Raw genomic sequence first — 27,120 nt, 5'->3', positions numbered from 1 at the left:
TGGGCTTTGGGCCTGAGCTTCTGGGGTGGGGAGCCTTGGAAAAAAAGGGTACAGAGGGAGGAACTGGAGACACTGCTATGGCGGGATGGGGTGGGAAGGCCTGTGACATCTGGGGGCGGGGGGGTGGATCACAGAAGCAGAGCACCCGGCAGGTCCAGGGCTCAGAGGAAGGGCTGGGTTGGGGAATAACACTTGAAAATCATCAGGTAAAGTCAAGGGCACCAAAAAGTCATTGGAAAGTGAAAAGGGAGAGAAGACCCAGACTCTGGCCTACTGTCACCTTCTGCTCTCACCTGCAGCCTCAGTGGCTGTGGCGCTAGACTCCTGAGTGTCCTGGGGGGCACTGGGGGAGCTGGCCCTGGTGGCCCGCACTTCCTCCAGAGGGCAGCCAGGTGGCACTGGTGCCCTGGTTGGGCAGCACAGAAATCGTTCTTCTTCCTGGGCTGTTCCCAGGCCCTGGCAGGGCCACAGGGCCTCTGGACCTGGTGGCATCTCACCCCAGGGGCCTAGGACACGGGTCTCTTGGCAGTCGGAGGGCAAGCCCAAATCACAGTCCACATCCTCCGGAATGATGGGGATGCGCTGGCTCAGGTCCCGGGCCCCGGCATGGCAGCCGGGTGGGGGCTCCTGGGCAAGCGTGTACTGCACGCGCACCGAGCAGTCCTCGGTGTAGCCGCCACCATGGGCCACCTGCTTCTCTTCATAGAAGCAGCAGGGCAGGCCCTCATATTTCACCCCATCTGTCCTGGGTAAGTGGTCTGGGTGGAGGCCACACGGGCCCGGGGAGCTCCCCAGCTTCGACTCCCTGGCCATGGGGCCCAGGAACAAGGGGCTGCCCCCGGCCGCTCCCCCACTGGGCTCTGGGTGGGAAGGCTGGGGCTCACAGCAGCAGGCACAAGACGGCCCCTCCTGGGCCCCCTTCCAGGTCCTCGTGAGGTCCGGGGCGGCCCCAGGAGAGGCCTCGAGCCCCACTTCTGAGGTAGAGCTGTTGGGCCCCCGGGGCTCCAGGGAGGAGCTGCTGCTATAGTTCATCTCCAGGCTGCAGTTGGAGAGCCGGTCTCCCGAGGGGGAGGCGGGGCCGGCCCAAGGCTCTCCCCGCCCAGCACCTTGACCCGGTGCCGCTGGGAGCTCCTCAGGTGGTGGGGAGCCCTCAAGGCGAACAACGGGCACCCGGCCCGAGCCCCCCACATCGCCAGCACGACAAGGGCTCCGGCTACGGTAGATGAAGGGGTCGTAGTCGCTGCTGAGCGAGCTGCGGAAAGTGGAGCAGCTCCCATACACGCCCTGGTTGCTGACCTCCGTGCAGTCCACCACTGAGTCGCTGGAGGAGCAGCGGCACTGGCCCGAGCTGCTACTGCTGCTGCTGCTGTCGCTGCCTGGGCAGTCGGCCAGGTAGCCACTGCACACCGAGCGGTGGCCGTGGTAGCAGCTGAAGCTGGACGCGCTGCCGCTCTCCAGGTGCGAGGCCGGGGCCATGTGCACCACGGGGGGGAAGAGCAGGCCACCACTGCCCGGGGGGAAGGCGCGGGCCGGGCCCCTGGGAGCAAGGCTCGGGGGGGCCTGCCCCTCCTGCTCGGGGTAGCTGAGGCCCTGGAAGTAGTAGTGCTGGTACATGGTCTCATACTGGGAGAAGCAAGCTGCCTTGGAGAAGCCGCGGCTGCCAAACTTGGGCCTGCGGAAGGGGTGGGCTGGCGAGTAGGGCCGGTGCTCCAGGCCACAGCGGTGTGGGCCCAGGGTGGGGTCCAGGTGGAGGGGCGGGTAGCTGCGGATGTAGGCGGGGGTCTGTGGTGAATAGAGGCCTTGCTCCCCATGCCGGTCCATGGTCAGCAGCGTGACGGGGTTCCCGTGGGAGTCCATACTCGTCCTCGTGGGGTAGGCCGGGATGGCGTTGGTCCTGTGCACGCGGCCAGGGTAGTGCACCGGCAAGATCACCCTCTGCTGCCGGCCGCGAGCGAGGTTGCTGGGCTCCACACACATGGCACTTGGGTTTCCCTTTTGCTCTGCAGGGAGGCAGAGTAAACAGTCAGAAGAGCCAAGGGCTAGAGGGGCAGAGGCAGGCACAGACCGAGGCAGCGGCTGCCAGGGTGCCCAATCCCCAGACCCTGGCCCATCCCGAGCGGGCATCAAATTGGCCACAACCTGCTTCTCCACTTGAATGGTGGTCACTCCTGAAAGGGTCCGTTTCCCACCTCCCTACTGCTCTGCATGACAAAGGCACAAGGGAGCAGCAAGAACACAGAGAGGAAAGGCACTTCCCTTCTTGGAAAAACAGCTACCTGGGAGCACCCAGCATCTCAGTCCCTCACCCGCCCCTACAGTGATGCATGAGCAGCATCACAAGCCTGGGTACCAGGCACCACTTGCCATTCCTGTTCAAAACATGATGGGCCCAAGGTCTGGAGAGGCCAGATGCCTTGCCCAAGGTCAGGACACTGCTCACGTCAAAGCCAAAACTTGAACTTGGGGTGACCCTGCACCTCAAGGCTCTCCTAAGGGTTTGGAGGCCTCTAAAACCCAGGCCTCCACATCTCCAAGTCCAGATGGCAGCACCATGGTGGTTTCACTTGCTCCCAGCCTGTGGCACATGCCAGTCTCTGGCTAGGTACTTGGGGAAGACAGTGACTCTTCAGCAGCAACAGAGGGAGGTGAGAATTACCTATGATGTTGTGTCGACAGTGGGGACAGGTGTGGTGCTGCAGCAGCCATGGATCCACGCACTTTCTGTGAAAGCGGTGAGTGCAGGGGATGACCCGCAGCTCCTGGGAAAGGGGAGAGGACACAGGGCCTGAAGGGAGGGCACGGGCACCCCGCACGTGCCTCCCCCTGTGCAGCCCAGCATGGACCCCAGAGCCCAGTTCACTGAGGTGGTACTCAGAGGCTCCCTCCACCCTCTCTCCAGTTACACATGGGATGAATTTCCTGGAATTCAGGGAGACAGAAATGGCCCATCAGCAGCTCCAACCATGGCGCTTGGTGTTGAGGGGGGAACCAGCCCCCTTCTTGCTGCTGGAGGAAGGCACTCGTGTTTCTGCTGTGCACGTGGGGTGCTAAAGCTGATGCTAAGACAGGTGCTCGGCTGGGGGCGTGGAGGGACAGCCGCACAACCCAAGACCTTCTGCATCTCTGGGATGGTGGCCACCCCTGGGTACCTCACGTGGCGGGTAGAAAGGAAGATGCGTGGGACCCCTGACTGCCAGGTGGGCAGCTAAAGGGCAGAGTTCGCCTATCCTCTCCCTCACCAGACCCTTGACACTCACCTGGGGACACACGGTTTATAACAAAGCACCCTACGTGGAGAGGAGGAGGTGGGGTTCTGAGGCAGAACCACCTCTGAAATTCCTGAGTCCAAAGCATCCTCTATCCTTGCTACTTTTACCTTGTTTTTCCATTCTCTGACCAGCTCAACAGTACTATTCAAACTAACACCTAAGGCTGTACCTGACCTGACCATGGTAAGGATTCTACCTGGATTTTTCATGTAACCTTCATCATCATCATCACCTGGAGCGCAGGTCAGTTTTAGGCCCATGTCACCGGCAGAGGTGTGGAGAAGAGTCACTTGCCCAAGATGACAAAGCCTCTAGAATCCTCTGGGCTAAGATGAGAATTTAGGCAACCAGAGTTTCTGTTGTGGCACAGCGGAAACGAACCCGAATAGGATTCATGAGGACGCAGGTTCCATCCCTGGTCTTGCTCAGTAGGTTAAGGATCTGGCGTTACCATGAGCTGTGGTGTAGGTCACAGATGTGGCTCAGATCTGGCGTTGTTGTGGCTATGGGAAGGCCGGCAGCTACAGCTCCAATTTGACCCCTAGCCTGGGAACCTCCAAATGCCGTGCGTGAGGCCCTAAAAAGATCAAAAGGAAAAAAAAGATTTAGGCAACCCGCAGAGAGACCATTAACCTGAGGGCCTTCGTAAAACCTTTTTCCATCCTACAGTCTACACAGCAGTGGAATGCTTTCATTAAAGGGGCAAATGCCTGCAACTAATTCTGAAGTGGTTTGCTCCCCACTTCCCAAAACGTGTGTGTGCGCGTGCGCGCACGAGCGTGTGCATGCAAGCGCACATGCATGGCTCTAACCAGAAAGAGATGAAGCAAATAACGTAACAGGGGGTAATTCTAAGTGAATGATACAGCATTCACTGTACAGTACTTGCAACTTTTATGAAAGTCTGACACTTTCAGAAAAAAAGCTAAAAGGAAAAAAGGGCCATCCACATCCCTTGTCTAAGTAAAAATGTAAACGTTTCATACAGAAGAGGTTTAGTGTCAAGTCAGGTCCCAGACTTTTCAGACGAGCAAATTTTTTTTTTTTTCCCTTTTAGGGCCACACCCACGTCACATGGAGCTTCCCAGGCTAGGGGTCGAATAGGAGCTGCAGCTGCCGGCCTACGCTACAACCACAGCAATGCCAGATCTGAGCCGAATCTGTGACCTACACCACAGCCATGGCAACACCGGGTCCTTAACCCACTGAGCGAGGCCAGGGATTGAATCTGTATCCTCAAGACACTATGTTGGGTTTGTAACCCGCTGAGCCACAATGGGAATTTCAGAAGAGCGATCCTAAAATTAAGTCAACACACATGAATGTTCTTAAAACTAAACGTTTTCTGATCGACTTCTGAAATGGCCTATGTTCAGCTGGTTCCCTCCAGGGGGAAGAGCAGTTAGAAGGTCTTAGGACATCCCCTGAGAACCAGGCATGGGAAGAGCATGCAGGGCACCTTCCCAGTCCAGGGCACCTTTGTGGGCCCATCCTCCTCGTCCCCTCCCAGAATGGCTCGCCTCTGCTGTTACCTCTCCGTCGATGTACTTCTCCAGGCAGATGGCACAGTCGGACGTGGAGCTGCTGCTGAGTGTGTCCAGGGCCCCGCAGCTGCCCTCCCGGCGCCCCTTGCTCTTGGAGTTGAACTTCCTGGTTTCCATCTTCTCCAAAGCCTGCACAGCCAGCCTGTTCATGGAATTCTGTGAGGCAGAATGTGTGGTTCATGTCAGGGTCTGGTACGTGTTAGGAGTGCTAGTCCCCACCTGGGGCCACGTCACTCACGTACCAGGACAGGCCAGGACAACTTCTGAGAAATCACTAAAACTTCAGAACACCAGAGTTCCAGAGAACAGCTTTTCTAGACTCCTGAGTGTCTGCTTCCTTAACCTAGGCTTTTCCCAAGCATGTCTACTTCAATTATTGGGCCAAGTCTGTGCTGTGCTAAGGGTTCCTCCCTCCACTGAAGAAAGTTTGAGGGCAAATGCAGCAGTGCCTGGGGGGTGCTCAACAAGCCCCACAGCTGCTCTGCTGGTGAGAGAGCCCGGTGCCGAGGTCTGCTGTTTCTCAGGAGACATCACGCTACACACACCTGAGAGCCTGGCTACCACTTACCCTCCCTGGGCCCTCCACCCCCAAATCCTTCCTCCCGAAAGGCATGCAGTTTCGTGCCAGCCAGGGCACCAGGGCAGTTCCTGTAACTGAGATTTGCTGGCAGAGCTCAGGAGACACGGATGCAGATGTGGCAGGTCTGGGGTGCGGCTCGAGATTCTGCATTTCTACCCAGCTCCCCAGTGATGCGGATGCTGCCGGTCCCCAGATCATATTTGAGGGGCAAGGCTCTGGGGCTCCACATTAACATTTCAACATCTCTTTGAATAAACCTCTGGCTGGAAATAGCCTCAGTGCTGGCCCTTGGAGGACGGGCCCTTTCAGAACTGAGATAACAGTGCTACAAGATTTGCTCTGGTTTTCATCCATCTCTGTTGGTTCTAGGCCACTGAGAACAGACTGCCAGGCTCAGGACCCAGCCCTGGTCTGCCCCAGTAAAAGGGCAGCAGGGCGTTACCTGACTGCGTCGCTGCTTCAGCTTGATTTTGACGAGGAGGATGAGGCAGACCAAGGAAACCACGACGAAGAAAGCCAGGAAAATTCCCATATCAAAGTATTCAGTGGGTTGCTGGAACAGAACACAGACACTGTGAGTCACAGCTGTCTTCAGCCTGGGGATCGGCGCACAGGCTGGGTAGGACCTGGCAGAACAAGGAGGGGCCCCTGGGGTGCATCTTCCCTCTTGTGTAGGACACACCTCACAGTGTGGCCCAGGCAGTGCCTGTGGTGTGGCCCGGGGGAGGCCTGCACCACTGGTCTCAGCCAGGCCTCATAAGAGCCAAGGGGACTCTGTTCATAAAGCCTCGCTCCCTGTGGAATGAGCATAAAGTTCGCTGTAACCGGTAGGAGAGGCCCTTCCAGATAAACACAAATATCACATTTATGGGACAAAGGAGTGAGTGTCATGTTTTGAGGGAACAGTGATTACTAACCATATAATTAATGGTTTACAACAACTCAGAAAATTGCATGCTGCTTCCACAAATATCAGCTTCCACTGCAATGAGTCATATTTACCAAAGTGCGCTTTTTTCCTTTAAAAAGCAGCCAGCAAGTCAGTTCTGCAAACTCCCTCTAGTTTCAGTTCTTACCTTTTCCTCATGGCACACTGCCTCCTAAAACCTTAAAGCCATCTCAACTAGGACATGCGTTTAGCCAACAGGAATGGAGTTTTACTAATCCAATGTGATGGGGATCCGGGTATTTTCTGTGTACAAAAGAATTGGCCTTTACGTGACTATTTCAGTATTTGTGAGGAGGAAATAAACCATGTGTGGGGCACCTGTCCCAGGTGCCAGCAGTGTTCCTTTAACACACTTGTCAGAAGCCTAAAAAGTGAAGCTGTTCATTAACCACCTGGAAGTTGTGAGCGCCACTCCCAGTTGCAAGTGTACTTTTCCAGAATCAAATACAAACGAGGGGCTTGCAATAGTGCATTTACCCACAGGAAAAAGGAAGTACAGGCCTTTTTCTCAGTCTAGGTTCGATGGGAGGAGGGAGATACAGGAAGCTGAGTGCTGGGTATCCCTTCCCTCAGTCCCCCTCAGTGAGCCTTTCTGAGGGAGATGGGACAGAACAGAAAAGAGGACAAGAGGTTATCAAGAGAGGAGGCTGGGTGGAAGAGACATCTGGTCACAAACCATCTACCCTTGGGTGGACTTCTAGGAGAACTGGGTGAAATTTCTCCCCGGCCCCCGGCCGTATATCTGATCTAAACCCACAGGAAGCTAGGAGGCACCAGCATTTTAGCCGGAAGGAAGGCAGGAGCAAAAGGCCAAGCCCGAAGGGAATGAAGGTAAGGGTAGCAGCAGAGAAGGGGCCTGTGGCTCGCCGGGCCGAGGCTCACTCGAGGAGGGCGGTGCTGAATCTGAGCTCGAGCCACTTTCTGCTTGTTGACAATGTTCATCAGCTTGATGGCATCCGCGCCCTTTACGTACACCACCGGCCTCTTGAGCGGGTCTTCTGAGCCCTGATTGAGCTAAGGAAGAAGAGGGTCCTGGTTAGAAGACGCTATTACTTTAAGAAGCAAGAGAAAGGGAGGCTGGAGGAAAAGAATATTAAATGCCCTTTTGGAAATCCTCAAATGCTCAAAACACGACAGCCTCGGGGCTGAGGATGATGCTTGTTTTAGGATAGATCAGGACCTGAAGGGTCTTTGAAAAAGCCTCCCAACCCCTGACTTCCTGGCTTGGGACCCCTCTCGATACACTTGCCATGGAGTATGATGTGCAAACATGAATAACGAATGAGGGCAGACAGGTGCAAAGGCCCTGAGGATGATGGTGACAGGTGTGTGAGAAGCCACACCAAGTAAAGGAAGTGCTTCTCTCAGGGACACTACAGCGTGGGCCTGGCCCCAGGAGTTTACCTGATCAATAGCCTCTGGGTTTTCAGACACATCGAAGATGACCGCCGTGGCTCCCCGCTGCACCGCTCGCTTGGCCTGGCAGAGGGAAAAAGAGCAGATTGGTCCTCTGACCTTTCTGAAGCTGGCCTTGGAAATCAGACCTGTATCTGAATGCAGAAGCTGACAGTCGCCAACTTATGTGACTGGGCAAGCTACTAACTTTCCTAAGCTTCGACTTGAAAAAAAAAAGGGTGTTTGTGTGTGGGGGAATAGCACCTACCTTACACAGTTATCCTGAGAACCAAATGGGTTAAAGTGGTGAAAATAAATAAATGTGCACTCAATTAACATTTGCCTCTCTACCCAGCCTAAATGTGAAGGGCAAACTACAAATCAACCACCTGCCCTGTTAGCATAAAGGTATTGGTTTCAGTATTTTCCGCTGTGAACACAGGGCCGTCGGAAACTAAAGCAAATGCCTTTGGCCCTTCTCCTGTGGCCTTGCTTCCTCCCCATGTCATCCAGGGCTACAGTTAGAAGAGCACACTGGGTATTTCCAAGGGGATCTCAAAATGGTCAATTTTAATAACTGACATAAGCCGAAGACCATTGGAGATGCTGTCAGGGGGAAAAGCTATGAGAAGTAATTGTAAATGGGGATTTGGAGCAGTTGGCTGCCAAACTGGCTGCACATCAAAAACCACTTGGGAAGTTTGTAAAGCAGATTTCCTGGCTCAAACCACAGAGACTGATTCAGCAGGGCTGGAGTAAGGCCCAGGAAACTGAGTTCTGAAAGTTTTCTGAGGTCTTCTGATGATTCAACTACTTGGAGAACTTCTTCTTCTTCTTTTTTTTGTCTTTTGTCTTTTTTAGGGCTGCACCCTAGCATATAGAGGTTCCCAGGCTAAGAGTCGAACTGGAGCTACAGCTGCTGGCCTATACCAGAGCCATAGCAACTCGGAATCTAAGCCGCGTCTGCAAGCACACCACAGCTCATGGCAACGCTGGATCCTTAATACTTGAGGAACTTCTGATCAGAGATGAGATTAAAATATTTTAAGAACAAATGAAAAGTGGTGGGATTCTTTTTTGGAGGAATGGATTCCTTTCCATCCCGAGTGAACCTTCTAATTTCATGTCCAGCTGAGTGGACAACAGGGTAGAAGCTGAGGAAGAATAAGACATAAGAGAGCCCTTGCTTTTAGGAACCTGAATCTTGTTAGGAAAGCAAGACATCTCTAAAATGGGGGAAAATCAAAACAAAAATCAAATTTCTTATAAAACGGGCAAATATTAGCTGGTACTCAGAGATCAAGAAAGTTTCCATGGGCCAGAGAGCTTGAGAAAAAATAGAGTCTGAATTCCTTCCACAGAAAGAATCACTCCAGGTGTTCCCCTTGTGGTGCAGTGGAAACGAATCTGACTAGGAACCATGAGGTTGCAGGTTCAATCCTGGCCTCACTCAGTGGGTTAAGTAAGCTGTGGTGTAGGTCGCAGATGCGGCTCGAATCTGGCATTGCTGTGGCTCTGGCGTAGGCCGGCAGCTGTAGCTCCGATTAGACCCCTAGCCTGGGAACCTCCATATGCCGCAGGTTCAGCCCTAAAAATACAAAAAAAAAAAAAAAAAAAAAAAAAAAGAATCACTCCACTTGGATGAAAGCAACTGAGCCTTAGGCCAGAATGTGGCCAGTTCAATGGTGCCCTCAGCCCACTAGAGGGCAGTCTTATCCCACAGCTTTTATGAGACAACACCCTGTTCTTTGTACTAAGCAAGCAGCAAATCCTTGGGGATATAGCAAAGTTCTCTGCAACTTAGCCAGCTCAGGCTTCTGAATGCTGTGTTGCAGAAGCTGTTCTTGTTCTGCTGGGGACTCCTTCTCGATGAGATTTAGCGTCTTTAGTGGCTCTGCCGCTTGACCATCCCACCCGTTCCATTGCCAGCACACTGCATCAGGAGGGACTCCTGGGAGCGAGTCACCAAATCTCTTTGGGCCTCAGCCTGTCTCCCCACCTTTAAAAGGAGAAAGAAGCATGTGTCATGATGACTAGGGTGCCTTCTAGTTCCCAATCCTGGCCACTCAAGAAGGCAAGGGACTGTCCAGAGAGATGCAGAAAGAGCTGCAACGGCTGTCACCTCCTTCAGCAAGAGAGGACAGGATGGATGGCCCAGTGAGAAAGTTCGAGGCCAGGTGGGGTCATTTTCTCCACAAAGCTCACTGACCTCTGTGCGCCCTTCCCTGCCCCCACTCACTCGGGTGTTTCCCATCCTTTAGCACTGCTGCTGCTTCCATCAGGCCAGGGCAGGTCTGCTCCAGCCAGCAGGTGACCAGCAGCCCCTCAGCGGAATGTGGAATAAATGCTGTCACGGCCCTTTATTTACCTTTCCAGGGCTGCAAGACCTGAGGCTAGACCATGCCCACAGCCACCCAGACAAGTAACAAAAGTGCAAAACATCTGCATACTCACTGCTTACGAAGTACACAATTTCAAGCCCTAGAGACAGGATCTTATGTGGTCGGCACTGACTACAATGTAAGACTCCCACAGTTATTCAGTAAACGTTTATTCTAAATGAAAGCAAGCCTGGGCTGGGACCGTACTTTGGGTTCCTGCTTTCGAACACGGATGTGTTTTTCCCCTAAGGAAGTGCTTCTATCAATGTGCTTCAACATTGAATTTCTGGAGGCAAGGGGACATTCTGACCACAGTCCCATTACCACTTTGTGGGTGAGAAAACCTAAGCCTACAGTCTGCTTGGGTTTCAATTAAATTCAGGAATTCCCATCAGGAATGGACCTGGTGCTCCCTCCAGTGTGTACACATGCCCAGACTTGGGGCTTGGTCCCCCCCCATACCTACTCCACAGAGCCCTGGGGAACAGACTCCATCTCCCTCCCTGTTATTTTTCTGTTTTTTTTTTTTTTTGTCAAGCATTGGATGTGGCATCCCCAGTGCCCAATCTTTAGGGTAGGAAGACTTCGACAGAGTACAAATTTAGTGGGAAACAACCCAAAAGATGTTCAAAAATCTTTGTCCCAAATGCCTGACCAGAGGATAACTAAGGAAGCTGGACTGTTAGTGCTGATAGGAAGACTTCAAGCAGACTTTGTGTGTGTGTGGCCTCTACTGAATATAATCTCACATTCTGGTTTTTCTGTACTTATAAGCTTCCAAGGAGCTTCCATTTGTTAATCTGTTTAAGGCTGCAATATATCCCTTCACATACTCTATGCACTCATATCTTTTTGATATTTGGGCTACTGCATTTTTTTTTATTCTTATAATTAATGCCATGTTGAATGAATCTTGGCTTACATTTCCAATTTTCTTAGGATGGAGGCCCAAAGCCAAAGGATATGGAGATAACTAAGAATCTTAATTCAGGTGGGGGGGATGTGCTGGGGGTTTGGGATGGAAATGCTGTAAAGTGGGTTATGATGAGTGCTGTACAACTATAAATGTAATAAAAATTCATTCAGTAATTAAAAAAAAAAGAATCTTAATACAATCCACCTAGGACATAGGATTTTGATGCCCCTCCTTATAATCCCATTCAACTGAATTTATTTGCAGTAATGACAAGATAGAATGACATAGACAATAAAAGACAAATTAGTCAACAAATTTAACTTCTGGATAAAGGGGCCACGGTGAACTGGCTAGGAGGCAGCAGTCTGAGAGTCACCCTCTGCAGTATACTTCATGTGCATAAAGATTTCCAGAGTGAACTAGAATGAGCTGATCTTACAAGCCTACTGATTCTTCAAGGTCAAGTTCACGTGCAAAGCCTCTCCTAAGACAGATAAGCCCTTCTCTTTAATCAAAAGGAGCTCTTAGCTCTCTCTCTACACCTATAAAGATTTCTCCTCTGCTGATTACTACTTTGTATGGTGTATTTTCCCTGAAGTGTGGCCATCTTTAGTATTTTATTTATTTTGCTTTTTAGGGCCACACCTGCGGCATATGGAGGTTCCCAGGTTAGGGGTCGAATTATGAGCTAGCCTGGGAACCTCCATGAGCTACAGCTACCAGCCTATGCCACGGCCATAGCAACTCAGGATCCGAGATGCGTCTACAACCTACACCAAAGCTCACAGCAACGACAGATCCTTAACCCATTGAGCGAGGCCAGGGACCAAACCTGCGTCCTCATGGATCCTAGTCAGATTCCTATCTGCTGAGCCACGATGGGAACTCCCTATAACAGCTACTTATTGAATGGATGCTTATACCCCAGTCCTTACAATTTCTTTCCATATTTGAGAAGTTAGGAAATAAAGACAGTACCTCTTTCAAAAGCTCTGCTTGCATTGTCAGTCAATTCTTTGTTATAATATGGTGCTTAAGACTCTCCCTCTGACAGGCATTTAGGGGATTTCTTCACTTTATTATGAACTGTACAGATATTATGAACTGTATGGTATTATGATTTATGAACTCTACGGATACTCTTGTACTCACATTCTGGTAACATCTATCCTTTATATGGCTACAAGTGGTCCCACTGAGTCAGATGGCACCAACCTCTCACAGTAAGTGCCTTGGCTGGGTGCTCGGCTAACCTGTCCCAGAAGATACTGGAGCCAGGAGGCACCTCTTACTGACAGGTGTCTGTGCCCCATAAAGCCTCACGGGGCACGGCCCACACTCAACAAATTAACATAGTAGGCGGCAGCAGAGTTTAATTCTATTAGTAGGGCCATTTATTAATTTATTTACCCAACAGTAGTAATTAGCAGTTACTATGTACACTAGGCCTGCAGGATACATGCGGTGAGTAGAATGGTGGCCAGCCACTGTCCTCAGTGTACATTCTGCCAGCAACGTGGGCACAGGTCTCTCTGAGAAGCTAGGGTAGTCCTTAAGGAATGATCTGAGCGCCTTGTTCTGAGGGCCAATGAGTGAGAAATTGCCAACATGGTATCACTTCCCCCATGTCTCTGGAGTCAGGTATCAGGGGGTGAGAGATTTGCTTGGTCAGTGTCTTTTGAGAAATGCCGCCTGTGCTCTTATCTACCCAGTATCCCCAGGTTTTCTGAACACAGGACCTCTTTGCAGCAACTTCTGTCAGCACCTTCCCTTCCACGGGAGACATCTGGGACCCGGGGCTCCATGGCCCACAGTGTGCTCAGGAGAGAGGAGTCTCAGGTACAAGGGATGTGCCAGAGAACTGTGTTTTGATCTGGAAAAGAGTTACAAAGGAGCACACACTGCAGTTTAAACGAGATGGTGACTGGTATGAAAACACTGGGTTCCAGTTGACCCTTGAACACCGTAGGGGTTAGGGTGCTGACTCTCTGCACAGCGGAAAGCAAATCCACATAAACTCAGAGTCGGCCTCTGCATACTTCATTCCTCCATATCCACAGATTCAACCAGCTGGTGTGGGCAGCACTGCAGTGTTTGTTATTGAAAAAAACCCGGGTAGAGGTGGACCTGCGCCGTTCAAACCTGGGTTGGTCAAGGGTCACTTGTATACAATTCAATCTGGAAACGACTTAAGAGGGCCAACTGGGTGCCAGAAACTTCTAGAAGTGTAGGTCTCCACACACGTGCTGCTGTCCTGGGGGAGGAGATCTTGTGGAGCAAGGAGCAAGGTGGAGGTGCTGAGGTCTCTTCCTTTCTTACTCACAGAGAGTGCTCCCATGCAGCCCTCCTCTGACACACTGATAGCAGTGTGACCCAAAGTGGCAGACACCATGACTGCAGAGAATCCAAAATGGCACCAGAGTCCTGGGGCTTCATTCCCATGACTTGGCATCAGCATTCTGCTTCAGTTTGGTACCCAGACTCCTTGGGCAGCTATTCCTGGAGCAGAGCTCACTGCCCCAGAAAGCTGTGGGTCATTTCTTGCTCAGGCCGACATAGGTTCTTACCTTCCTATTCCCACTGGTGCCCCCCACGGGCCAAGCCGAAACACACCCCTTTGTCCTCACCCCTACACTCAACTGCTTACCAAGTTTTGCAGACTCCATCTTCAGTATCCATCCACTGTTTCTCCATCCCCACTGCTGCCACCCTGTATAGGACACCAGACTTCTCAAGTGAATTACAACCCTCTCCCTAGCCCATCCTGTCTGCTCCCAGCACGGTCTCCATTCAGCTTAAGAGGGACTTTTCTAAAGCACAGATCTGACTTGTCCCACCTCTCCCTGGATGACTCTGTACTGCTCCTAGAATAAGATGTGACTTGACTTGCCCGGCTTATCACAAACTCAGCACTTCAACCCCAGAGCCTGGCCAAGCTGAGCCACCACCAGGGCCCTGACCACCCGCCGAACATGCTACCCTCGAACAGGAGCCTCTACCTCCTCCACTTTCACTGGCTTAGGTGTCATTCCTCCACATTGTCAATGCCTGCAGCCTGACTCTGCTCATGACATCACACTGTAATTGTTTACTTAAAGTGCCTCCCTCACTAGAGGGCAGCCAAGCCCTCAGACTTCTTTCCTGCTGAATTCCCAGAATCCAGCAAAGAGCCTGGCACAGGGTAAATGGCCAAGAACTGTTGTAGTTGATTAACCCCGAAAGCCTCAGCTTTTGCCCTTGGGGTTAGCAGCAAACCCCATGGGCCCTGCCTCTCCGAGCACAGGCTGTACTGCGCTCCAGGCCATCCGATCTCTTGTTCCCATTGTCTCTTGAACTGAGGAAGGTCCACTCTCTACCAGAGCTTCTTGGAACTGAAGATGCTCTGCATTGCACACGTTCATGGTTTGCACGCATGTCTTCTGCTGAAGTGCTTGCTGATGGGCCTTTTACTGGTTGATTCTAACGCAAGAATTATTATCTTTGGGCCACTTGAGCCCCAGCTACGGAAAGTGGCCCTGCCTTGTTGGGTCCTTTACCTGGCCCCAGCCTCTTGTGAGCACATCTAATATCAGAGCTCTCAGAAAACAAGCCTGCGCGGTGCGGAGTCTGCCCTTTCTACTCTAGGGAGGAACACAAGCCTCCTGGGAACTCTCTGCAAAAGAAAGCCGACCAAGTGACCCCCTTCAGACATATCCACAGGGACAGATGGTGGGAGATAGATTTTTATGGTTTTCCAATTATCACTTAGGGAAACGGCTTTTCTTCAGCCTTAAAGACTGATGGAAAAAGGTGGCCTGCACTGCAATATGGGACAGTGTGTGGACACTGGCTCGCCTACCACCCTCAACCTGTTGTGAAGATACGGGGAACTGGCCGCAGATTCTAAACTCCAGCTTCAAAGGTGGCCTCAGGAAGAGCAACAAAAGACCAAAAGCATGGCTTATGAGGCACATCCACACAAGGTCTGAGCCTCAAGTGCACTGCCACTAGCAATGCAGAGTGACAGCCACAAGCCCTGCTGATGCTGCCATTGCCTCTCACATGGCAGAGGCAGAGCAGCCAGACCCAGAGACACCCCGCCTGATGCCCAGTCTCTCTTGGCTGGTCCTACCCAGTGCAGACAAGCCGGAGCCCCCTGGGTCCCTTGATGCCCCTCCTTCTGGAGGCCACAAAGTGGATTTTAAACCTGCCCTCCTCACTTTTTCCTTTCCTCCTCCTGGTGTTCTTCATTCAGTAGTGACCACCCAGGCACCGGGCTCTTGAGTATTCTGGTCAGCTGCTGTTCCCTGAAGCATGAGTCACTGCACGACAGGGGACATGCTTGCCAGGCAAGGGGGCTTGCAAGGCCCGTCTCACCAAGTGCCCTGTTTTCCTACAGAAACCTTTCATTCCATAGGAAATGAGGTCACACACCAGAGCACAGGGGTAACCGGTGAGAAAATCCCGGTGGCGAGGGGGCAGGCATCAGAAGGGGCAAGGAAAAGACCCTAACATGCACAATTCATCCAGGGAATCACCTGCTGCTCCAGGGGAATTTAGAGAGGAGGGGGCGGAAGGGGGAGGGACGCAGCTTAAAAAATAACCAGGTTTCTTTCACAGTATACACAATAAATATGACTTAACCAACTAAACTTGTAGGGCATTTGGCTTGTTTACTGTCATGACTTGGAACCCCGACTCCATCCCCCTAAAGGAGATGAACACACAAAACGGCCTTAACGGAGGGGAGGTGACCAGGTGGGGAGTTGGGGCGCTGGGTGGGCAGACGGGCTCGCTTGGGGCGGGGGCGGGGGGAGGGTAGGGAGGAGGCGGGTGGCTGGCAGCTGGAGCAGCCCTTGCCCGCTCCGCCCGGTTCCTCGCTCCGGGGCTTGGCTGCAGCCCGGCCTGACCTTCCAGGTTTCCCTGGCGGGAGATCAAAGCGCCGAAGCCACAAACACGGCTCAGAACTCCGAGGCCTGGCGGCCTCCCCCCCAGTGTCCCTCCCCCTCGGCTTCCCCACACCCCCGGCCCTCCCCCTGCCCAGTGGGGCCGGCCTTGGGGGCGGCTCCCATCCGGCCTTCTCTGACCCGGGCCGCCGGCCGCGCCCCTCCCCACCGGGAGAAGGTATTTCTCGCCATAATTAAAGTCATTAAGCCTCCAAAGGCTCCTGTCGGCTGCTGGTTCTGAGCTCCGGAACGGAGATGATGCATTTTAAGTCCTAGTTAAGATTATGCTGATCTATTTAGGAGACATGTAGCAGCGAGAATTCAGCGGTTAAGTTAGTGGTTAAGGCTGCCTAAGTTTAAATAGTGTTATTTATTCTCAAAATATGTAGCAGCCCCACTTAATTTCTTCTAATTAAAGGAACCGGCAGAAGAGGCTGGAGGCCGCGGCGGTGTCACGGCGCCATTGCCCAGGTTGGTGTCCTTCACAATCAAAAAATACTGGGTCTCAAACGGAAATGCATTTCCCTAGATCCTAATCTTAAACATAGACATTTAGACCGGTTCCAAGAAACACAATGATCTTCTTTGTTTTAACACCTGACAAGGAGCACCAAAACCCAGGAAGCAGTCCACACCCTCTGCACCATCGCCACTGCTGGGTCAAGGGGTGTTGGGTGTTATGGAAAAACATTGGCAGTTGGGTTGTTTCGTGAGATGTCTGTGCCTGCAAGAGAAACTTCTGGAAGAACTTGTTAGCTGCTATCGGGCTGAGTTTCCAGAAGTCCCACTTCTGGCCAGATCTTATAAAGTCTGCAACTAGAAACTTCAAAAAGGACCACCCCCTTCTCTGCATATGGCAGCTAACACTTGTTTAATATAAACAAGTGTTAATTAGGTGGCGGAATCAGGCTTAACAAGGAACAACAGTGCCTGCAGTCTGAAGATCCTACACCTCCCTTCCACCAGGAGAGTGGAGGACAGGCTCTTGGTGAGGGCTGAGCTCTGGGCTGCTGGAGCCAGCAGGCAGAGTGGACTTGGTTCTCAACCTTGGCCCACTGGGGACGCAACTGGGGAAATTTAAAAAATAGGCCTGCCTGGGCCCTGCTCCTGGAGATGCCTATTGCGTCTATGTGGAAAAGAACCCCCGTGGCAGTGTTTTCCCCAAAGTTTCCCAGTTACTTTTAAAATTCAGGTAGGGCTGAGTACCACTGAGCCTCAAAGTGCACGAAGCCTCCGGGATGCCTGTCAGATGCACATTTCAGGGCCTCTCCTGGTCTACCTGGACTTGTGTAGGTCCAGAAGCTACCGAACCAGCAGCCCAGGCAAAACTTATGATGAGGCAAAGAAACATGTTAGAGAATTCCTGAATCAGGTGGTAAACTGATTGGGGTGAGCGGGAGCAAGGATTATTTTTGATTACATGATTTGCTTGTTTTTGTTAAGAAGAAGGGAATCGGGATGAAATTATTTTTGCATGCCCAGAGCAGGCTTGCTCTTTGTCCCAGGTTTGTGGGGCTTGGGATAAGAGCTAACAAACCATTAAATAAAATAGATGCTGTCCTCTATCTTGACATATACACCTTCATAAAGACCTGAGAGGTCAGGTTCCAAATGAGATGTCTCTAACTTCTGTCAGAATGTATCAGTGTGGAGAAAGCTAACCCCTGGTCCATGTGCATTTCAAGGGCGGGGGTGGGGGAAAAGGCTTGTACACATGCCAGTGAACACCCCAGCCTCAAGGTCAAGGTCTACCCTCTCTGGGAAGAGGTGTGTGCTTCCAGTGTGGTCTGCAAGGTCCTAGACGCCAGCACAGGGTCACTGGGGAGAATCCTGGGATCCCTGAAATGATTCAGAGGGAGGTTTCCTCTTGGACTCATCACCAGGTGGCCAGAAGCTTTAGAAGCAGGGCCTTAGAGCAACTCCTCCCTTGACTGGTCTTGGAACAATATTGCCCCAAAGCACCAGACTTCAAGCGGGAGAGGTTAGGAAAGTAGCTATGATACAGGTAAGGCAATGAGAGCTTTCAAAGGGCACTGAATCTGCACAGCAAGCCTGCAAGTGAGGTGGTGCTGATTCGCACTGTACAGCTGGAGGCTCAGGAGTCACAATGTAGTAGAGAGCTGACAAGCTCGAGAAATACTCATGTTATCCTAGGGGTGTCCAGAAATCCAGCACGATGGAGATGTGTGCACATGTATAAATATGAATGGTGAAACCCAAGTAGTCCATTAATAGCTTTATAAGTATTGTATTTCCCAATCCCACAAGGAAATTCCAAATATCTCTTATCCTAACCCATTTGGACTCCCTCCATCTTTAAAACTCCCTTTGCAAATGTCATGCAGCTCATCTAGTCAACATAAGGAGGGGTGGCAGGCTGGAAAGTTCTACTTTTGTACAAGGTTAGCTGCTTTGAATGCTCATGTCTGTTTTGTCAGAAGCTATTTCATTCAGAGGGGTTATATCCATTGCGGTTTAGCCAATGCAAGTTCACAAACAGAACAACTTTCATGCAGTAAACATACTTCTTAAGGATCTAGCGGGGTTGTTTAAAAATGGTCCCCTGTGTGCCCCACTATATTGATCCCTTGTATCTGTGACTTGTATTAGCAGCATTTAAGAATGATAGTTTTGGAGTTCCCGTTGTGGTACAGTAGAAACGAACCTGACTAGCATTCATGAGGATGCAGGTTCGATTCCTGGCCTTGCTCAGTGGGTCTGGGGTCCAGTGTTGCTGTAAGCTGGGGTGCAGGTCACAGACATGGCTCAGATCCTGCATGGCTGTGGCTGTGGTGTAGGCCGGCAGCTGCAGCTCTGATTTGACCCCTAGCCTGGGAACTTCCATATGCTGCGGGTGTGGCCCTAAAAAAAGGAAAAAAAAAAAAAAGATACTTTCATTTTCTTTTAACTTCATACCAAAATCATATTTATAAGAGCAACAGAGCCAAATCTCCCCCACCCTTTTTCTGGGCAGAGCTGCCAGGTCCCCCTCAACCCTGCTATTCTTATTTGGGTGCAGTGTGATGACACCCCCAAACATGGAGGACTTGAGGAAGAGCACAACCAGTAGGTGACCTGTGAATGGGCGGGCCAACCCACTGCCATGGGGGAAGGGCAGGGGGAGGAGCTGTCACCTCAGGCTGCCTGTACCAGTTCTGACTGCTCTGGGATGTGCTGCTCTTTCTCTGCTTCCATTTGCTCACCTGTACAATGGGCATAATGCTAACAGGACGGGTTCTCCGATCAGTTGTCGGAAGCCTAGAAGACATGCCTGGCATGAGATCAGTACTCAAGCATTGTCTGCACCTTAATGCAGCACATGTGCTATGTGGGTCTCCTCTGGGTGCCTGGCCTTTCTTTCCTTGCCCCTCTGCACACAGGGATGCTCTCCTCTCCAGGAAAGAGAGCTGAGGTGCCCTGTCTGAACCTTCCTGCAGGTCCAGCTCCCACACAGAGTGGCGGCACTCAGGACTCGTGGTGCCTCTACCTTCAGAAGGCTTCTGGGAGATGATGTGGCTGCTGCTCAGCATAAATGCACAGGACCTCATGGTTTAGGGCATGAAATGATGCTTCTGCCACAAAACTGGCAGAAGGTGGTCAGTAGCTGTCGGCCCAGTGGCATGGTGGAAGGTCCTGGGAGCTTTTTAAAAATACAGGTGTAGTGGAGTTCCCGTCGTGGCGCAGTGGTTAACGAATCCGACTAGGAACCATGAGGTTGCGGGTTCGGTCCCTGCCCTTGCTCAGTGGGTTAAGGATCCGGCGTTGCCGTGAGCTGTGGTGTAGGTTGCAGATGTGGCTCGGATCCCGCGTTGCTGTGGCTCTGGCGTAGGCCGGTGGCTACAGCTCCGATTCGACCCCTAGCCTGGGAACCTCCATATGCCGCGAGAGCGGCCCAAGAAATAGCAAAAAGACCAAAAAAAAAAAAAAAAAAAAAAAACAGGTGTAGAGCCCTCCCTGGAGATTGAGGGGCACTGGGTTGGAGGTGGACTTGGCCTCTGCAGGTTGGAAAGCTCCTGGGTGGAGTCCTGGGCACAACCCAGATAGGGAACCAGATGACTAAGACCTGAGGAGGTCAGAAGAGTCTTAACACCAACTCATCCTCCCTGTGTTCCACCCCTCCCGCAACTGCCAGATTCCATTCTCAGTAACACTGTTTGCTTCCTAGAAACCCACTGAGGCTATTCTAACTCTGAGAGTTATGGAAAACTCTCAGAAAAAAGTGCTTCCAGGCAATAAACAACTGAACTTCTTGTGCTATCTCTCTGTGCAAATGATACCCCAAAAAGCAGAAGCCTGGGGCCCTTGTGGTCAAAGGTCTCAGGAGTGGCTGTCCCAGGCATCCTCTGGTCGCCCAGTCCTGGGCAGGCAGCAAATGCCAAGGGGTACACATGCTGGGGGGAGGGGCAGTGGGCACAAGAACACTATCCATCCCATACAGGGCAAGTTTTCGGGGTTCACGGCAGAGGTCTTTCTGGCTCCCTGGGTCCAGGGGCCTCTACCCCCCCGACAGGACAGAGCAATAGATTGCAAGTTCCAGAAGAATCTTCTGTGATAATAGGAATGATACAATTTTTGAAAGGCAAGAATCTCAAGGACGCAATTTTTCAAGTTTAAGTCCTATTTTCTTCACAAAACACACACTTTCTTGAATGAAACCTTCAAATTCTGAGCTGAGTTAACCAAGTCCTAGAACTTGGATGTCAACTGCCCAACTATTGTCCACTTCTCTGCAATAAGTCCTGACAGCCTCTGCCACTAGGAGCAATTCTAGTGACAGGGACTGTGGGTGTCGTGAGGAGGTACTGGCTGCAGCAGCTGAGATCATGGGTTTGGCTAGAAAACATAATATGAGCTAAACCCAGAAAGGCCATATTTTAGTGCCTAATTCAAAGAACAAGCCTTATGATCCCATGTCTGCAAACCAACAAGCTGAAGGCCATGTTGAAATTTTTCCCAAGTGCATTCCAGGCTTGGTGCTCAATAAATAGCCATCACAATGGTGGTGATGACGAAGGGGAAGGAGAAAAACTGAAAAGGCACCAGGCTAGCCTTCCTCAAGCAGAGAAAGATGCCTGGGGCAGACCTGTATTAACAACACTTCTTGCTCCTGGATTCACGGTCCCATCATGCCCTGCTCACCTAGGGGTGAGCCCTTGCCCTTGCAATCACCTGACTTAGGAATGGAGCTGGACCCACAAGGGAAACACATGGATCAAGAGTCCAACTGTGTGGGACCACCCTGAAGGATGCTTCCAACAGGTCTGGAATAGATGAGCTTGGATGGAGTGATGCTATGGGCTGGTGTGGTCAGGAAGGGCTTTATGGAGACCAAGCTGACCAAAGAAGAAGGTAAGGCAGGCCAGGAGCTGGACACAAGAGGTTCTGAGTGAGGCCCCACCCTGCAAACACATCTAGTCCCAGGAAGGGAAGAGTTGATGCCTGGCTGCATTGTGATTATGCATTACAGTCCACTCCCAAGGCCATCATATAACACTGACTACTGTTTACTGACTCTCCTTTCCCTTGGTAGCAGCCAGCATGCCCACAGGTTAGCAACTGGTCCACAGCATCCAAGCAGCCCTTATGGTTTACTGACACCTTTGGATCATGAACTGAAATTTTCTTTTTCTTTTTTTTTTGTCATTTTTGCAATTTCTTGGGCCACTCCCATGGCATATGGAGGTTCCCAGGCTAGGGGTCGAATTGGAGCTGTAGCCACCAGCCTACACCACAGCCACAGCAACTCGGGATCCGAGCTGCATCTGCGACCTACACCACAGCTCACGGCAACGGTGGATCCTTAACCCACTGAGTGAGGCCAGGGATAGAGCCTGCAACCTCATGGTTCCTAGTCAGATTCGTTAATCACTGCACCACGACGGGAACTCCTGAAATTTTCTTTAGGAGTTCCCTGACCCCCACCCAAGGCTCAGTCTGCTCAGTAGGTGCTTCCTTCCATGCAAAAGCATAATTATAAGTGACTGTCTCCAGGATTTATGACTTTAACACATATTTCTTGAATGCCTACCACAATGGCCACAATTGAAGGCTGCACAGACCCAGTCCTGAAATTCAGTCCCTTTTATCTAGGAGATCCAGTAATCACACTAGGGACCCTACATACATCGTAAGAAATACTCCTTGAAGGAAGGAAAAGATCAAGGTGCGGGGAGGAAGAAAGGTGCCTGCTGGCAGGGCCCATGTGTCCCACTTTACATGAGACCTTAACTGGTCCTGCGCACAGCACACCTCAGCACAGGCACTGCCTCGGAACTCTCAGCAAATGTTAGAACATCTTTTCGGTATGAACACTCAGAGCCAACGACAGATATATAGGCAATTATTGCTTCAGGAAGGCAGATTAATTTTAAAGTATAGTTTGATAGCCTTTAATAGTGCTGAAAATTGAAAAAGCCAGTTAATGACTTTGAAAGTCATTATAATGAAAGAGACTAAAGAGACTATGAACCACAGAAAGGTGGAGCTGGGCTGGATCACTTCCTTTGGTCAATAATAGGTCGATGACTGTGTCATTAAGAAAAGGACTTCTTGCAAAGGAACAGCTTAATCCCAGGAAAAGGAAAGAGTAAAAAGGTTACATTAAGGGAATCAGGGATAATCTCTATCAATTACCCAGAGCCTTTCCTGTTGGGGAAGTCTCAAAAAGAAGAACAGGAAAAGAGCTGGGTCATGATCCAGGTGCTTACGCTTTGTTTTATGATCTGGGAGTTTGGCAGTCTGGTTTGTGGGTAAGCGGAGAGAGCTAAAACTGCAAGTGCTACATAACCCCCAAATCAAGCAGATAATTACAGAATATGCTGAGGTTGATTCAAGAGGCACTCAACTATCAGGCAGGCATGGAGGACCCACTGGCATCATTTTGAGGCTAAACGAGTCAAACTGCATCCCTCCAGGTGGCTGGACTATTGGAAGGACTAGTGAATCAAATCCAGAAGGGAGAAAGAGCCTGTTATCCCAGGGAGCCAATGCAGCCCAGCCAAAGAGTCACTGAGTCCTCATGCAGAGGGACAAAGGGGGGCCTCTTAGGCAAGAGTGACCTCTGCTATGGTCCATGTGAATCGATTAAGTGCCTCTCGGTCCTGGAATGGGATTAAAGAGTACCTAGTCCCACGTCCTAGGTTTGCAAAGGATGCAGTGACTTCCCGAGGTCAGAGCACGCTGGCAGCAGGGAGGGCGTGCAGCTCAGAGCCGACTGCATCCTGTCAGCCCTGCCCCCACTTCTTTATAGTCCATTATGTTCTGTAATGTCCAAGTTTTACTTTCGGACAAAATAAAAACTTAGGGAGATCCAATGTCAGGTCTCCCAAAATAACTGAGAGATATATTTAACCAGCACCTATTAGTAAGAATATAAATACTCTGCATATTATTTTAACCAATCATTTACTAGAACATTCCTAAACTAAGAAATCTGAAGCCAAGCATTTAAGGAGTTTTTTTTTTAAACCAACTTGTGAAAGGAAGAAGGTTGATCGTCACGAGCTCACTAGCCCGACAGGTGTATGTTAGCCTCAAAAGGAGATGGAGTCTTGAAAAGAAGGATCCATTAAAATAATTTCAAATGTACCAATTAAGAAAAATAAATCCTAAACACTGAAGAAGTCCCTCAATTCCCCACACATGCTCAGGTTGCTTCTACTGGGATTAGGACATCTGCATAACTCCAAGTGATAAATAAGAACGGATTGAAGCCAGAGCTTTTAGAGGAGCACCCAGCCCCTGCTACTCTGCTGGTCACACCATCATAAAGCCCAGAGCCCCATCCTCCTGAGAGCATGAAGATATGCTACACTGAGATAAGGCAATAAGCAGGGACCAACCAAGACTCAGAAGTAATGGGTTCCCCAAGGCCCACAGCCCTGCTTCGGTTTTGGCCCTGACAGAAAGTGTGCCCAGGATCAGCGTCTGACAGTCAAGAGGAGGTTAGGCTTGGGGGTCATGTTAACAGCTAACAGATGAAGTTATAGATTAACTCATCACTGGCATTAGTTGGTTAATGTACAATTTTGTAGGTAACTTCAAAAGTCCTGGGCCAAGTTCAGAGTAAAAAAAAAGCAGTGTTCCCGTTTCTTATTTAAAATTTTAATATTTTCTTTTTTTATATGATTTTTATTTTTTTCATTATAGCTAGTTTACAGTGTCTTATTTAAAATTTTAAAAGGAATAAACTGTTGATAAAGTCAACATGGATGAATCTCAAAGTAATTATGCTGAGTAAAAGAAGCCAGATTAAAGAGTACATATTGTATGATTTCATTCATATAAAATCCCATAAAATTCAAACTAATCTATAGAGCAGAAAGCAGATAATGGCTGTCTGGGGACTGGCAAGGGACAGAGACAGAAGGGGGAGGGAAGGGCTTCAACGGGGCATGTAGTGATGGAAAGTTCGTTATCTTGATTGTGGTAATGGTTTCATGGATGAACGTGTGTATGTGTCTAGGTCAAAACTTATCAAATTATACTATATTATGTGCTTTTTATTTATTACATGTCTATTATACTTAAGTAAAGAACTTAAGGGATGGGGGAGAATCTGCAAATATTCTTTTCCTATTATTGCTCTTATTGCTTAAAAGCAAAAAAGGGGAGTTTCCATCATAACTAGTTAGAGGAAACAAATCCATGAAGAGAGGATTCATCCCTGACCTTGCTCAGTGGGTTAAGGATCCGGAGTTGCCGTAAACTGTGGTGTAGGCTGCAGATGCAGCTGCTGCTGAGGCTCATTTGGTGTGACTGTGGCTGTGGTGTAGGACAGCAGCTGCACAGCTGCAGCTCCAATTTGACTCTTAGCCTGGGAGCCTCCATACGCTGCAGGTGCAGCCCCAAAAAGACAAAAAAAGCAAAAAAAAAAAAAAAAAAAAAAAAAAAAAAAAAGTCCCCCTTTTAGAGCCATGCCTTTGGCATATGGAAGCTCCCAGGCTAGGAATGAAATTGGAGCCATGGCTGCTGACCTACGCCACAGCCACAGAAACACCGATCCGAGCCACATTTGCGACCTACACCACAGCTCACAGCAATGCCGGATCCTTAACTCACTGAGCAAAATCAGGGATCAACCCAGAGTCCTCATGGATACTAGCCGGGTTCTTAACCCACTGAGCCACAACAGGAACTCCTAAAAGCAAAATTTTTATAACACAAATTACTTTTTCATGTAAATGTTATTAATTTTAGTTAATATAGGAGAATTCTAAATCTGGTTTTAAAAATTATCCAGACTGAGCAGGATAATACCTTCTTCTGACATCTAAAACTTCTTCAGTATTCCAAAGCAAATTCATTCACAATGAATCTGGATGAATGGGAAAGCTGACTCAGCAATGGGAGCCCGCAGGGACTCTCGGAATCAGGTGGATCCCAGGTCAGCATTCGGGAGAGAAGATCACATCACACAGACCTAGGATGATCAGGATGAGGGGGTGGGAGGAGCTGTGCCTGTGCCTCTGGGCACTTGCTGCCCATAGTCCTGGGAGTCCAGTGGCCAGAGGGTTTTTTGTTTTTGTTTTTAAATTCCCAATTCTATTACTAAAGAGATGCCCATGAGCAAAGTCATTTCTATCTGATCCTCAGATTCCTCATCTGTAGAAGTGGACCAGTGATAGGACTTTGAAAGGTTATTCAGGTGATCAAACAGTTCATGGGTGTAAAGTGGCACAGTCTGGGCACACTGAAGGTACCAATTAAGGACACCTGTGAGAGATGGAAGTCAGGCTTGAGTTTGGAACAGGATGTATCACTAGCTTCAGTAATTGCTCTAGCTTGCTGTCACGAACACGAGTGGCACTGTCTTCCCCTGAACCATCTTTAGCTTTCATGTGGAGCAGAACTGAAACAATCACTTCCATGAAAAGATGAATCTTCAGAATTTAAACTGCTCCACTGTGACCTTCCAGTTCTTCCTGGCTCAATTGAGATTTATATGATTGACTCAAAGGATCAAATAGCTCCTCTTCCCAAGTGTTACAAGAAATGCACACCTGTCAGGGTAGATTGGGGAAAAAAAAAAAAAAAGCCACAATACTTTGTGGCTCCTCCCATCAAGAGGTGGAATTAATTTCTGTAGTCCTTGAACTTGGTCATGTTACTTGCTTTGGCCAATGGTTCATGAGCAAATATGATGTATGCAGAGGCTTGATTAAGCGCCTGTGCCTTGCCCTCTTCTCCTGCTGGGAAACCTGAGGCTGCCATGCGAAGGAGCCTGGGTTCATCTCCTGGATGAGAGACCAGGAGTCAAGAGGGTCCACTGTTTGAAGCAAGGCCCCAAAGAATCACCACTAGACCATAGGGATCAGCCAAGCTGGGCCAGACCAAAACTGCTCAGCTGCTCCAAAGAATCATGAACAAATGAAAACAGTTGCTGTTCTTAAGATACTGGGTTTCAAGGTAGTCTGTTATGCAGCAAAAACTACTGGATACCCCTGTGATAACTGACTGCCCAACAAAGTGGAGCCACCTTACCTGGGTTGTCCTCTGAGCAGTTCCACAACCCTGTTACATTGCTTTGTGCTCATGAGCCTGCTTCTCTTTTCTCCCACACATTCAAGTGCCCTTTGATGACTCTTACATGGTTCACACTCACTGCCTGCTTGCCTCTGGAAATTTCCAGACACTAATCTCCTCAACTCCTCCTCAGTCTGTTTTATTGGCTTTCCCCCTTCCTGATCCCTTATTCCAAGTTTTCCTTGAAACTCTGTGCCGGCCCCTTTTCTCTTTCTAGTTTATACTTCCTTCCTAGACAAGCCCATTCAGACTCTTGGTTTGGAACTCATCCTCCCCAGTGATGACTTCCCAACCTTCAGCACCACCACCCCCTTCTTCGGTTCCAGGGCTCTATTCAACACAACCGAAAATCAGCCACCAAACCTACATGGTTTGTCTCAGATTAATGGAACTACCATCGGGAATCCAGAAACCCTCTCCTACCGTTTGCCCCAAGCACCATGTGTTCCTGCCACATGGTTGCCCCAATTCTGAAAAATCAAGACACACAAACACCTCTCATTTAGGCTATTCTTTTTTACTTTAATGGCTCTCCTGGGTCGTCTACACCTCTGAAAGCCCTCTTCATGCTCAAGAACCCACCTAGAAGCCTCCTTTCTCTGTAAAGCCTTGTGCAATTTTTCCAGAACCATCTCTA

General features: G+C 50.1%; 1 protein-coding gene across 2 annotated transcripts in view; it reads right to left on the bottom strand.

The window, feature by feature from the left end:
* The window catches only part of ZNRF3 (zinc and ring finger 3), a 149,328-nt gene that overhangs the window by 5,146 nt on the left and 117,062 nt on the right, over positions 1-27,120 (bottom strand). For both annotated transcript variants that reach the window (XM_021073755.1, XM_021073756.1), the window contains exons 3-8: positions 7,747-7,821; positions 7,225-7,356; positions 5,836-5,946; positions 4,802-4,969; positions 2,657-2,759; positions 294-2,000 (exon numbers count right to left, since the gene is read on the bottom strand). In XM_021073755.1, coding sequence (XP_020929414.1) covers positions 294-2,000; positions 2,657-2,759; positions 4,802-4,969; positions 5,836-5,946; positions 7,225-7,356; positions 7,747-7,821 — 2,296 coding nt within the window. The remainder of the gene's footprint in view (positions 1-293; positions 2,001-2,656; positions 2,760-4,801; positions 4,970-5,835; positions 5,947-7,224; positions 7,357-7,746; positions 7,822-27,120) is intronic.

The sequence above is a fragment of the Sus scrofa genome, chromosome 14 (genome assembly GCF_000003025.6).
Source record: "Sus scrofa isolate TJ Tabasco breed Duroc chromosome 14, Sscrofa11.1, whole genome shotgun sequence".
Taxonomy (NCBI): domain Eukaryota; kingdom Metazoa; phylum Chordata; class Mammalia; order Artiodactyla; family Suidae; genus Sus; species Sus scrofa.
This window is presented reverse-complemented; position numbering and strand designations above follow the sequence as displayed.